Source organism: Ranitomeya variabilis, chromosome 7 (assembly GCF_051348905.1).
Source record: "Ranitomeya variabilis isolate aRanVar5 chromosome 7, aRanVar5.hap1, whole genome shotgun sequence".
NCBI lineage: Eukaryota > Metazoa > Chordata > Amphibia > Anura > Dendrobatidae > Ranitomeya > Ranitomeya variabilis.
The window spans coordinates 126923062-126936243 of NC_135238.1; the positions used below are offsets into that span (position 1 = coordinate 126923062).

The 13182-nt window shown below is 43.9% G+C and overlaps 1 protein-coding gene across 2 annotated transcripts in view; it reads right to left on the reverse strand.

The window, feature by feature from the left end:
* LOC143786371 (protein unc-93 homolog A-like) overlaps positions 1 to 13182 on the reverse strand; it is a 237477-nt gene that overhangs the window by 35579 nt on the left and 188716 nt on the right. For both annotated transcript variants that reach the window (XM_077275708.1, XM_077275710.1), the window contains one exon: positions 4671 to 4802. In XM_077275708.1, the coding sequence (XP_077131823.1) occupies positions 4671 to 4802 (132 nt within the window). The remainder of the gene's footprint in view (positions 1 to 4670; positions 4803 to 13182) is intronic.

Genomic DNA, 13182 nt, shown 5'->3' on the forward strand with positions numbered 1-13182 from the left:
GCGGGAGTTAATTTACTCACATGCTCGCAGCCTGACAGATCTGTGGTGCGGATCATTGCTTTTTCTTCTTGGACATGATTACATGCATCTGTTGGTCAGGCGATAGCTTGTCTATGCACTCGACTACTGCCTGGAAAAAGGATTGATTGGGTGATTTACTTGCATCTGAATGCATCCTATCAAGACGCGTGTGCAACTCAAGAATACTGTTGTTCAGGAGGTTAAATCCTGCAGTCATTTGCTCCGACAACAGTTTGAGACAGTTCTGGAAGGCTGCATTCAGATGCAAGAACTCGGGCACATAGCTCTTTTCCTGATCCCTCTGGCACTGCCACCCAGAACCCACAGGTGTTCTAGAGGAGAGGTGGCAGCAGTGTCAGAGGGGTGGGGTAAAGGAAAAGCTATATCCTCACCAGCAGCTTCATGTAACGAAGTCGGCCGTGATGCTCCAGTGCTGGTGGATGGGACCGAGGGGCCAGATGTGAGGGAAGGCTGGGAAGGTGTAGATAGGTCAGTTCTGTCGAAGTGGCCCGCGGTGGCGGAATCCTGTGGGATCTCTTCTGAAGGGTTCAACTCTGCAGGCTCCCGAGTGCTGCAGACAGTGCTGTGGAACAAAGGAAAAACATGTAATTGATATATTGTTATTGCTTGGCCCTGGCTGAAATAAAAACAAAAAGGTTAGACATGTAAACATTTTTACTTAGTAAACGGGCTGGGGAATATTTTCCTTCTGCTTACCATCATCGACCAGAGGAATGACAGGGCTCTTGCATACTTGTACTTGCTCCTGCGTCCACCCGATGAACTCGGGGCCTGCATCTCCTTGTTGAACTCCTTGAAGCGATCCCTGATAACTCTTTCACCTGTAAAGTGAAAGCACAAATTGGTTAGTATACAACACATTACATCCAGCAACATAACTGAACTGGGAATACTTACGCGCTTGAGTTTGGGCCCGAACATCAAGGTCCTCCCACTGGTCCACAACCTCGTTGCATACTTGCTCCCAGAGCCGACGGGTCACACCAAGATCTGCGTGGCGGCGGTCCCCCATATTCCACAGCAGCTTCCGCTCTCTGATTAGATCGATGAGGAGGTCAATGTCTAGACCGGCCTCCTCACCATCCAAGTCAGCAGAACGCTGTGAAGCCTGTAAAAAAAGAAAAAAAAAAGAAAAACTTTACACTGAAATCCTCAACATGAAGTGGAAAATAAAAAAATATAAATAAATAAAAAAGGTACTTACTCGATGGCGACCGCCCTGACGCTCACGCCGACGACCCTGGGAGGTGCTTTGAGGACCTCTTGATCGAGCCCGAGAATCAGATGACTAAAAAAAAAAAAAGCATTATGTGCGTGGATGTAGGCTTATGTGTTGTGTGTTTTGTGATGTCTGTAATGATCTGTTTTTATGTGTTGTGTGTACTGTGATGTCTGTGATGATGTGGTTCTGCGATGCATGTAAGAAACTTACCAATTGCGAGCCCACTCCGGGTAATTCTCCACCCTGTCCGTCTCCTTCTGGAAGCACCTCTGATGCTGCAGCTTCCTGGTATACAAAAATTATATATAAATAATATATATATTATGTAAACATCACCAAAAAGAAAAAAAAAACATTTATTTACCTCACAGCGCTGACGGCGCAGGGGAGGGCTCCTAGAAGACATGTTGTGGCTTATTGGTGGCCTGGTAGACTGTGGTTGGCTGCAGCTGGCTGCTGGCCTGGTAGGCTGTGGTTGGCTGTGGCTGGCTGCTGGCCTGGTAGGCTGTGGCTGGCTGCAGCTGGCTACTGGCCTGGTAGGTTGTGGCTGCCTGTGGCTGGCTGCTGGCCTGTTAGGCGGTGGTTGGCTGCGGCTGGCTGCTGGCCTGGTAGGATCTGGCTGGCTGCAACTGGCTGCTGGCCTGGTAGGCTGTGGTTGGCTGCGGCTGGCTGCTGGCCTGGTAGGCTGTGGCTGGCTGTGGCTGGCTGCTGGCCTGGTAGGCTGTGGTTGGCTTCAGCTGGCTGCTGGCCTGGTATGCTGTGGTTGGCAGCTGGCCTGGTAGGCTGTGGCTGACTGCTGGCCTGGTAGGCTGTGGCTGGCTGCAGGTGGCTGCTGGCCTGGTATGCTGTGGCTGGCAGCTGGCCTGGTAGGCTGTGGCTGACTGCTGGCCTGGTAGGCTGTGGCTGGCTGCAGGTGGCTGCTGGCCTGGTATGCTGTGGCTGGCAGCTGGCCTGGTAGGCTGTGGCTGGCTGCTGGCCTGGTAGGCTGGGGCTGGCTGCTGGCCTGGCAGGCTGTGGCTGTCTGCGACTGGCTGCTGGCCTGGCAGGCTGTGGCTGGCTGGCCTGTGGCAGGTTTCAGCTCTGGTGGCAGGTTTCTTTCAGCTCTGGTGGCAGGTTTCATCTCTGGTGGCTGGTTTTAGCTTTGGTGGCAGGTCTGTGTCTTGATTGCTTGCTTGCTGGCTGGTAAATGGATGAGTGAAGCCCTATTACCAGACTTTATATACACCTTTCCTAATTGGGGGCTGGCCAATTGTATCTGAGCATGTGCACTTAAAAAAACGGAATCCGGCACAAGATACCATCATGTGATGAATCTGGCACCTTCCGGCGCCCATAGGCTTCCATTCTAGCAAGAGCTATCCTTTTTTTCTCCGGATACAAAAAACGTAACCTTGTACATTTTTCCCAGATGCCGGATAAACAATTTTCGCCGGATCGAACGACGGATGAAACGTGAGGCTATCCGGCGCAATCCAGCGCAAATATAAGTCTATGAGAAAAAAAACGGATCCGGCGGCATCATTCACCAAATCCGTTTTTTTCAAAATTCGCCTGATTGAGCCTGACGGCAAAAAAATGATGTGTGAAAGCAGCCTTACTGTGATTTTCTGGCCACAAAGCGTCATTAGGTCTATATAAGACCCTCGGCCCCATGCTTGATACTCTGTACCCCTGACACAGGAAGAGCGGGAGAGGTGCTGGTGAGAGAGGGACAGAATTGTAGCTGTGTATTATCCAGGTTTTCAACAACATTTATATTTCTGTTAAGTACAGCAACAGCCCTCCTTAGGGCTAATTATGATAAATGGTATTACTGCTGTTAGCAACACTTAGGGCTCATTCCCTACTGCGATGAAATCTTACGAATGCAATCCAATTAAAAATCAGATTGCATTCGGACCAATATTATTTTATCACTGTGTGCTCATCTGTGTTTTTGTTTTTTTAAGCTTGGATCGGATCACGATCAGACTGGAAAAAATTGCAGCATGCTGCGATTATAAACAGAATAGAAGTCAATGGGTGCGAGAAAAAAAAATCATACATCACTCGGACCATGGGAATGTTGTTTGATTTTTACACAATAATCTCCTTTGAAAAGGCAGTAATTTATCTACCACGTACAGTAAAATCACAGCGGGACCCGACAGGAAAGATTACATACAGTATAAACACATAGAATAGGTAGATATACAGTATATACCCACAAGAAAAGGGGAAGCATATACCAAATATACAAAATAATTTTTTATTAACACAAATGTATGAAATAATAGTTAAAAGAATCAATTAGATATAAAATGGGGTACACAATACAGAGAATGCTACAAAGTGCACACCATAGCCCTATTCAGGTTAAATATCCAATAGTCAGGGATTTATCAATGCCTATTAGTACAGTATGTGATCCTAAAAGTAATCACCAAAAAGCTGCAAGATATTAAGAAAGATAGACTACTATATGAATAACAACAGAAAAGTTAAGCACATGTACTGTAATTTATCTAATTTAAATGCACAGGCCTGTGGGTCTATTTAATTAAAAAACAGTAAAGGGCCAAGTGCTTCATGCACCCTGATAGGCAGCATATACAATTTTAGATACATATAGAGGTCTATGTACCTTTCTACGACAAAATAGAAAGACAGGTAAGATACTACAAGACGATAATAATTGCCACCAAAAAACACTCTATAGTCAGGCCTTACATTTCAACAAGGTCATTACATGGAGGTAACCAGAAGGTATAAAGTGCAAATAGTACAACATTAAGTCTTGTTAGACAAAATGCAATAAATACAAAGCATAGTGAAAGTATGTATAAGGCATAGTAGAGGAGGAATTACCCCATCAAGTGCTGTTAGGGAGGTGGCAGATGATAGCAAGATCAAATAAGGCAAAGCAGCAACAAAGAATATGTAATGGTAAGATAAGGTAAACAACCTGAAGCTGTAGCACTGAGCCCAGCGTGTGTTTCGCGTGTTGCTTCTTCCTGGGGAATTTGTATGTATTTGTATGTGGATTTATATACAAATACATACATATACCAAAATGTGATGCAATGCAGTACAGCCAGGTTTTCAGGGAAAGAGTAAATTATAAAAATAAACAATTCATATTTTTATTATTTCAAGCATTCTTACTATGTAGTATTATTTCCATATATGACTAAGGGTGCTTGCACATTGCAGTCAGGCACCTGTTCAGCGGTTCCAGTCAGTGCAAATACGCCTAAAAATTATGCACAGCAGAATATACGTTCTCTCTGCTGGTACCATTGTCTATGGTGCCATAGTCTAGGCTCAGTCGGCTCATACGATGAATCTCGTTTTGCGGGGGGTTCAAATGCACGCCCCGACAGGGTCTACAAATTAATTAGAACAATATTTGCTGTTAGGTACTTACCATTTAGAAGAGTCTGACAGATGGCATCAGAGATACTCCACAAAGTAGGAAAAATGAAAAATACTGCAAACTGGTTGGAATTTGGACTCCATAGCAACAAGGCAATTATACAGGACACATTTATCGCTGCAGCTGGAATAAAAAAAATAAAAAAACATTGTTATAAACAATAAAAAATTTTTTTTTAAAAAAAATTGTTATAAACTAGACTTTAACTAGGACAATCTTCAGTTGTGATTAGCCTTGCAGCATTTCAAGTTATTTCAAAATGTCCTTGCAACCGTTTTTGAAATACTAAAAAAGTATTTTTTTTTATACAGTTTAGTCAAGAAATCCCTTATGCTTGCTTATCAAAATTCTTATCCTCTCAATATATTGCAATCAACATATTATAAACAGTGGGGAAAAAAGTATTTAGCCACCAATTGTGCAAGTTCTCTCACTTAAAAAGATGAAAGAGGCCTGTAATTGACATCATAGGTAGACCACAACTATGAGAGTCAATATGAGAAAACAAATCCAGAAAATCACCTTGTCTGATTTGGCAAGATTTATTTTGCAAATTATGGTGGAAAATAGGTATTTGGTCACCTAAAAACATGCAAGATTTCTAGCTCTCACAGACCTGTAACTTCTTCTTTAAAAGGCTCCTAACTTGTTATCAGTATAAAATATACCTGTCCACAACCTCAATCAGTCACACTTCAAACTCCACTATGTTGAAGACCAAAGAACTGTTAAAGGACACCAGAAACAAAATTGTAGCCCTGTACCAGGCTGGGAAGACTAAATCTGCAATAGTCAAGCAGCTTGGTGTGATGAAATCAACTTTGGAAGCAATAATAAGAAAATGAAAGACATACAAGACCTGGGGCTCCACGCAAGATCTCACCCCGTGGGTTCAAAATTATCACAAGAACGGTGAGAAAAAATCCCAGATCCACATGGGGGGACCTAGTGAATGACCTGAATAGAGCTGGGACCCCCGTTACAAAAGCTACCATCAAACCAACAACATAGTAAGATTAACTCACTAAAATAGACAAACAAAGAAATATATTCACTGAAATCAAATACAAAATCTACTCAAAGAGTGAATATAAAAGGAATCCAAAATTTGGAAAACTTAAAAAAGAAGGGGAAACTGACAAAAATGACATAAAAAATACCATAGTACAGGGAGATAAGTCACATTCATAATTAGGAGCAAACCACGGAACATAGTAACATCTAATCGTTAGGTAATCTTCATAAAGTGCAAAAAGTAGATAAACAGACTGAATACAAAATGTGAAGTAAAGTGCATGAAAAGTATACATATATAGGAGTCCTTGAAAAAGCCACACTGGCGAAACGTACATTGGAGTTGGAGTTCTGGGGAGCTATGGATCATTGATAATTGGAATTCATAATCACTTTTGTATACTTTTATATTTTTTCTCCAGATCTCAACCCCATAGAAAACCTTTGGATGGAGTTGAAAATCCATGTTGCCCAGCGATAGGCCCAAAACATCACTGCTCTAGAGAAGATCTGCATGGAGGAAGGGGCCAACACACCACCAACAATGTGTGCCAACTTGTGAAGATTTACAGAAAATGTTTGACCTCTGTCATTGCCAACAAAAGATATATAACAAAATATTGAGATGAACTTTTATTAATGACCAAATACTTATTTTCCACCGTAATTCCACCATAATTTGCAAAATAAATAAATCTTGCCAAATCAGATGAGGCGATTTTATTGATTTGTTTCCTCTCAACTCTCAAAGTTGTGGTCTGCCTATGATGTATATGATGATACCTATTTGTAATGTTGTAATGTTGTAATGTTTGAAATGCTGTTTGTAACGCTGCTGTAATACCATAATTTCCCTCGGGATCAATAAAGTTTATTGTATCGTATGTCAATTACAGGCCTCTCTCAACTTTTTAAGTGGGAGAACTTGCACAATTGGTAGCTGGCTAAATACTTTTTTTCCCCACTGTAGCAATGCGTACTTAAAATTGCTCATTTTGCCTTTCTACCCAGCTAATTCTTCTCTTTTCTGATAGGTGTTTGACATCTTTAGTGTGGCGCAGAGGGTCTGTAGCCGTGGGCGAGGTACTGATCTTTTCCTGTCATGTCCCAATGCACTACATGGAAGAGTGGGTCCTGGCTTGGTGTTGGTGTTAGTGCTTTGTGGGCCTTACACCCTTGCAGACCATCTTTAGATTATCAAAGGAAAAGTCCACTCAAACATGGGTACTTCACAGTAAGAAGCCTTTTCATTCCCACTGTATCCTTCCGCCGTAGGCTACTGCAGCTTATCTGTTTAGTCTCTACATCGCCACAACAGAGATTCCATGCCACATTCCAGATCACCAAGTTTCTCTCTACTCACTCAGTGATTCTGCATCCTATCAATATGGATGCCCTAGATCTATTGCTAAGGATCCTTACTAGTCCCACTCTCTCGGTCCTCTTTAGGTCCATTACCATAGGCACTAACAAGCTCTTTGGTTTCTTGTGACTCTGAGTCTTATCAGATATCGCCTTCTGGAAGGTCTCTCAGTCTCATTAGTAACTCTCATAAGGATCTTGCTATTCCTCGCTAAGCCCCTTCAAGCTGTGGATCCCCTGTTGGCAGCACTGCACACTTGTTAGTCTCTGTCACGGATCCCAGGGAGGATATTTTTACCATCCCGCCACTGCCACCAATATGTCACGAATCACAGGGGGATAACTTTATCACCCCCACCGCTCACACTAATATTTCATGAACCGGGGTTGTTTGGTTGCCCAGTTCTTTTCTGAAGGGGATTTATTTATATCCCACTTCCCTTTTCCAGTTTGGAACTTGCAGCTCTCTGGCGCCCCCCCTTACCTTCAGGACAGACAGGGTACTGCACCTAGGATAATTAGTCATCAGAAAGGCTGCCTTACGTTGTACCGGCGCTAGTAATTTTATATATTTTACTCCAAAAAAGTAGGCAGTGTTTACAAAAGTATGAAAAGATATTATAAAAGTAGACAAGTATCGTATGTACAAATAATTACAAATAAAAAGGGATTAACAGAAGAAAATCGACTTATGGTTCTTTCATATCATGGCTGACCATGCGGCTCGGGGGAAGGGCATTTATCCCAGTACATGACAGATGCAACTCTCAGCTAGACCCCGAACAAAAGACTAGTGAAGACTGATATCTCACTCACTTATCTCCGTGCCCAAAACCAAGGCACTGCCCCTGTGGTGACCTCAATCAGAGGCTGAATACTCCCCTTTCTTAACATTATGAAAAGCCATTTTTACTCATATCTTGGCGTATGAACCTTGTAGCAGAAAGACAAAGTTATCACTATGCTCAGCAAGTCCAGAGGTGAATTTAAGTGGAAACACGTCTAGGCTAGGAGCCCCAGTTAAGCAGTAATGCATTTCTCACTTTCGGCTAAGAGCTGGCCTCCTCAAACCCACCAGTTAGGAGCCCTGTCCCTGCAGTTTCTGGAAATATGAAAAGCCTATTTCTGTAAATATCCTGTTTGATATATTTGGTTTTAAAGGACCACTGTAGCTACACAAAGAAATTGCCATGCACTGATACTCTTTACGTTCGTTTTCACAGTTGCAAACAAAGACATTACTGAGGGAGGGGGAAAAAGAGTGGCTTAGAATTTCATCCTGTGCTGGTAGGCAGAGAGGAGAGGGGGGTCAGAGAGCCCACAGCGTGTGTCTGGAACCATGGCACCTTCTGAAAAATTACTCCGAATATGGCATTTTTTACATTGTCGTGACAGTCTCCAAACTTTAACTAACTCTATATCCTGAAAGCACAGTACTGTGTATATCACTAACCCCTCCCTCTGTGGGCTACTCCCAACACTTAGCTTCTTCTGACATTGCTGTCTGTTGCTGGGCAGAACTTCCTTACACTACACACTATGCACTATATTACTTATCTTACCCTGTATGTTCCCTATAACACTGTTACACACCAAGCATATTATAATAACAATACTTATCACATACTATACATTACTCAGGCAAACACAAAAATGCAATACAATTCCCATAGCACAATATACAGTGGGTGCGGAAAGTATTCAGACCCCTTTACATTTTTCACTCTTTGTTTCATTGCAGCCATTTGGTAAATTCGAAAAAGTTCATTTTTTTCTCATTAATGTGTACTCTGCACCCCATTTGACTGAAAAAAAAAGAAATGTAGTTATTTTTGCAAATTTATTAAAAAAGAAAAACTGAAATTTCACATGGTCATAAGAATTCAGACCCTTTGCTCAGTATTGAGCAGAAGCACCCTTTTGAGCTAGTACAGCCATGAGTCTTCTTGGGAATGATGCAACAAGTTTTTCACTCCTGTATTTGGGGATCCTCTTCCGTTTTTCCTTGTGAACGTTGGTGGACTGCCATTTTCAGGTCTCTCAAGAGATGCTCAATTGGGCTTAGGTTAGGGCTGAATGGGCCAGTCAACAATTGTCAAAGAGTTGTTCTGAAGCCACTCTTTTGTTATTTTAGCTCTGTGCTTAGGGTCATTGTCTTGTTGAAAGGTGAACCTTCAGCTAAGTATGAGGTCCAGAGAACTTTGGAAAAAGTTATCACCCAGGATATCTCTATACTTGGCCGCATTCATGTTTCCTTCAATGACAACCAGTTATCCTGTCTGTTCTGTCCTTTCTAATAAGGACAGGGTTAGTTTCAAGCTTTAAAGTTTCACTATTATAGTTTTGGTTAAATTTATTACCTGTGTTTTTCAGTAATAATCAGAGTGTTGCATTCTGGTTTGCACCAAGGTATCATGGGACAGGGAATTCCCCATTTTCTCTGTGTATTTTCCCTGGACACTGGTGTTAATCTGTTGTCTTGGAACTACCTCACTTACTTGCCATCTGGTTAAGTTTATCCGGTAAGATTGTTATCCCTGTTCTTGAAATATAGTGTTCTACAGAATGTGATTACTGTATAGCAACTAGTACCTGGGAAATCTATTATCTGTGAGTTACTGTATGTAGTTACATGTAGAATTTGCATCATCCTGTATGCTTTCCCTGCTAGTTATAAGTACCAGTTGTGCTGTTATTTGCCCAATACTTACCCTAATCATTTGTATTCTTATAGTTTTACCGCGCTCATGTTTACCAATAAACAAGTTAGACTACAGAGAACAGTCTGCTTATTTGGGAGACAGAAGTGGTTTATGCCGTATGTCGGATCACACACCGTATCAACGTGTATGAAGACAGAACAGTAAAACGGAAGCTAGACGCCGGCGGTACAGTAAAACAGAGGCTAAATACCAGTGGAGAACAGCAGCCGCTTGTACCACACCACACTGCCTGCAGATACCGCAGCGGCCGCTATACAGTCACAAGTACCGAGAGTGCAGCCCACCAAGCACCACACGTCTCAGTCCACGCTGAAGTAATCCCTACCCGCTCTGAGACATCCTACAGCCTGCAAACGGACATAAAATGTCTGCAAGTCGAGCTTCTTCACTCAGGACAAGGTCCCAAACAAGCCGCTCTAGCAAGTCTTCCTCGAAAAAGTCTGTCACCCTCGCCCGAGCAGAAGCTGAGGCGGCGAAAGTAAGATCCTCCTTCGCTGCACAAGAGATGCAGTTAAAGTTAAGACAAGCAGAGCAAGAAGCAGAAAGAGCTCACCTGCAAGAAGATAGAGAAGCAGAAAGAGCCCGCCTGCAAGCCGACAGAGAAGCAGAAAGAGCCCACCAAGAAACAGAAAGAGCCCGCCTGCAGGCAGAGCAAGAAGCAGAAAGAGCCCCCCTGCAAGCAGAGCACGAAGCAGAAAGAGCCCGCCTGCAAGCCGATAGAGACGCAGATACAGCACGCCTGCCAGCGACCTTAGAAAGGCTTTCCGCTGAAAAAGAAGCAGCAGCCGCAATAGCCAAAGCTGAGTTCTTAGAAGCCGTGGAGTTTCCTGAATCTGAGCATGACAGCGACGTACGTGGACCAGACCTTGATCGCCAGGACCCTGCTCAACGCGTCTCAGAATATGTCCACCAACATCCCAGAATAGAAGACAACTCTGATCCGTTACACCAACCAGCCGATACAGATTACCAGAGATCTTTCCTCCAAACACCGTACTGGAAGCAGGAAGGTATACTGCGAAACGACGTCGGCCACCAATACCATCTTACAGAACAGAAGGTATGGCCTCCTCCCAGACTGACAGGGACACCCTTCGCTTCAGAACGGTTTTATAGAGACTTTCCTAAGCCAGAAGCTCCTACCAGGTATGAGGATGCACCACACACACACACCGCATGACAACAGCACAGCAGCTCACGGCACTGACTCAGCCACTATGAACTTTGCAAGGTTCTTTACCCGCCAGGAGCTGGTGACCAAGGGACTTGTAAAGTTCACTGATCGAGCTGAAAGCTACAGAGCATGGCGAGCCTCTTTCCAGAATGCCATCAGAGACTTGCATCTTTCCAGTAGTGAAGAGTTAGATCTACTGGTTAAGTGGCTTGGGAGCGAGTCAGCTGAACACGCCAAAAGAATCAGGAACATTACCATAAAGTACTCACACACAGGACTTTGCATGGTGTGGGAGAGACTCGAAGAATGTTATGGGTCAGTAGAAGCTATAGAAAACGCTTTGTATAAAAGAATTGATGATTTCCCCAAGATAGCAAATAAGGGTTATCAAAAGCTCAGGGAACTGAGCGACTTGATAATGGAGGTACATGCTGCTCAGGCAGAAGGAGACCTACCAGGGTTGGCATTCCTGGACACTGCCAGAGGTGTCAACCCGATTGTCCAAAAGCTCCCTTACAACTTACAAGAAAAGTGGGTCAGTCACGGGTCCCGTTACAAACAGGCTCATAAGGTACCATTTCCTCCTTTCAGGGTGTTTGTAGACTTTCTTGCTCAGCAAGCTAAAGTTAGAAATGACCCCAGTTTCGATTTCACTATGTCATGTACCACTGCCTCTGGTGTAAAACCCAGTAAAACACCAGTGGCAGTACACAAAACTAATGTTACCTCCACAGGTTTTCCTTACAGGGCAAGTAAGTCCTCTCCAGAAGAGGACAAACCGCAGGATCTCAGCAAACACTGCCTCCTACACAAGAAACCTCATCCTCTGCTAAAATGTAGAGCCTTCAAGGAGAAGTCTCTAGAAGACCGTAAGAGTTTCCTAAAGGAAAACAAGATATGCTTCAGATGCTGCACGACGACCTCACACTTCGCCAAGAACTGTGAAACCAGTGTGAAATGCACAGAATGTAGTAGTGTGGAGCACAACACGGCCTTACATCCTGGACCACCCTCAGGGGTATCATTGCGATTAGAAGAGTCTGACGAAAAACAGATGGACACTGACATGGACACCCCAGTGGTCACTTCTCAGTGTACAGAGATCTGCAAGGAACTCGTAGCAGGAAGATCTTGCTCAAAGATTTGTCTTGTCAGAGTATTCCCAGCAAGCCAACGGGATAAGGCAATCAAGGTATATGCAATCTTGGACGATCAGAGCAACAGGTCTCTAGCTAAGTCCTTTCTCTTCGACACCTTCAACATTGCTGGTCCCGGCTCTCCGTACTCCTTGAAGAAATGTGCAGGTACTGTCGAGACGGCGGGGAGAAAAGCGACCGGATTCAAAGTAGAGTCTATAGACAGTCAAACCTGCTTATCCTTGCCATCAATACTGGAGTGCAACCAGATTCCCGATAACAGGTCTGAGATACCTACACCAGAGGTAGCAGCTCATCACACCCACTTGAGGTGTATAGCTCACCTGATACCGGAGCTTGACCAAGGAGCTCCTATCGTCTTACTCCTCGGAAGAGACATACTACGGGTCCACAAGGCTAGAGGACAGACTAACGGCCCACAAAATGCCCCATATGCTCAAAGACTTGACCTAGGATGGGTCATTGTGGGAGACGTCTGTTTGGGTGGAGCACATAGGCCGACTTCAGTCAACAGCATGCTCACCAATACCCTTGAGAATGGACGTCCGTCTCTCTTCCAGCCATGCGAGAGCAGTTTCCTGATTAAAGAATTGCCACACCACACCCCTCCACCTTGTCCGTTAGCTGATCCTTCCTGTGAAGACCATGCATGCGACGGTGAGCAAGATCATATAGGGTGCACAGTTTTCCACAGGACAAGAGAAGACAACCAGGTAGCAACGTCCATAGAGGACAGACTGTTCTTGGACATCATGGAGCGAGAGATAGTAAGAGATGAATCAAAGAGTTGGGTCGCACCTTTACCATTCAAACCACGGAGGCAACGCTTACCCAACAACAGAGAACTTGTCTACAGTCGATTTGTCTCCCTTACACGCAAACTGCAGAAGGCACCAGAAACAAAAGAACACTTCTTTACCTTCATTGAGAGAACATTCAAGACTGGCCACGCAGGAAATTGCACCTGTACTTCAAGATTGCGAGGAATGTTGGTACTTACCTATTTTCGGCGTGTATCATCCAAACAAACCAGGTCAGATAAGAGTGGTATTTGACTCAAGTGCCAGATACGA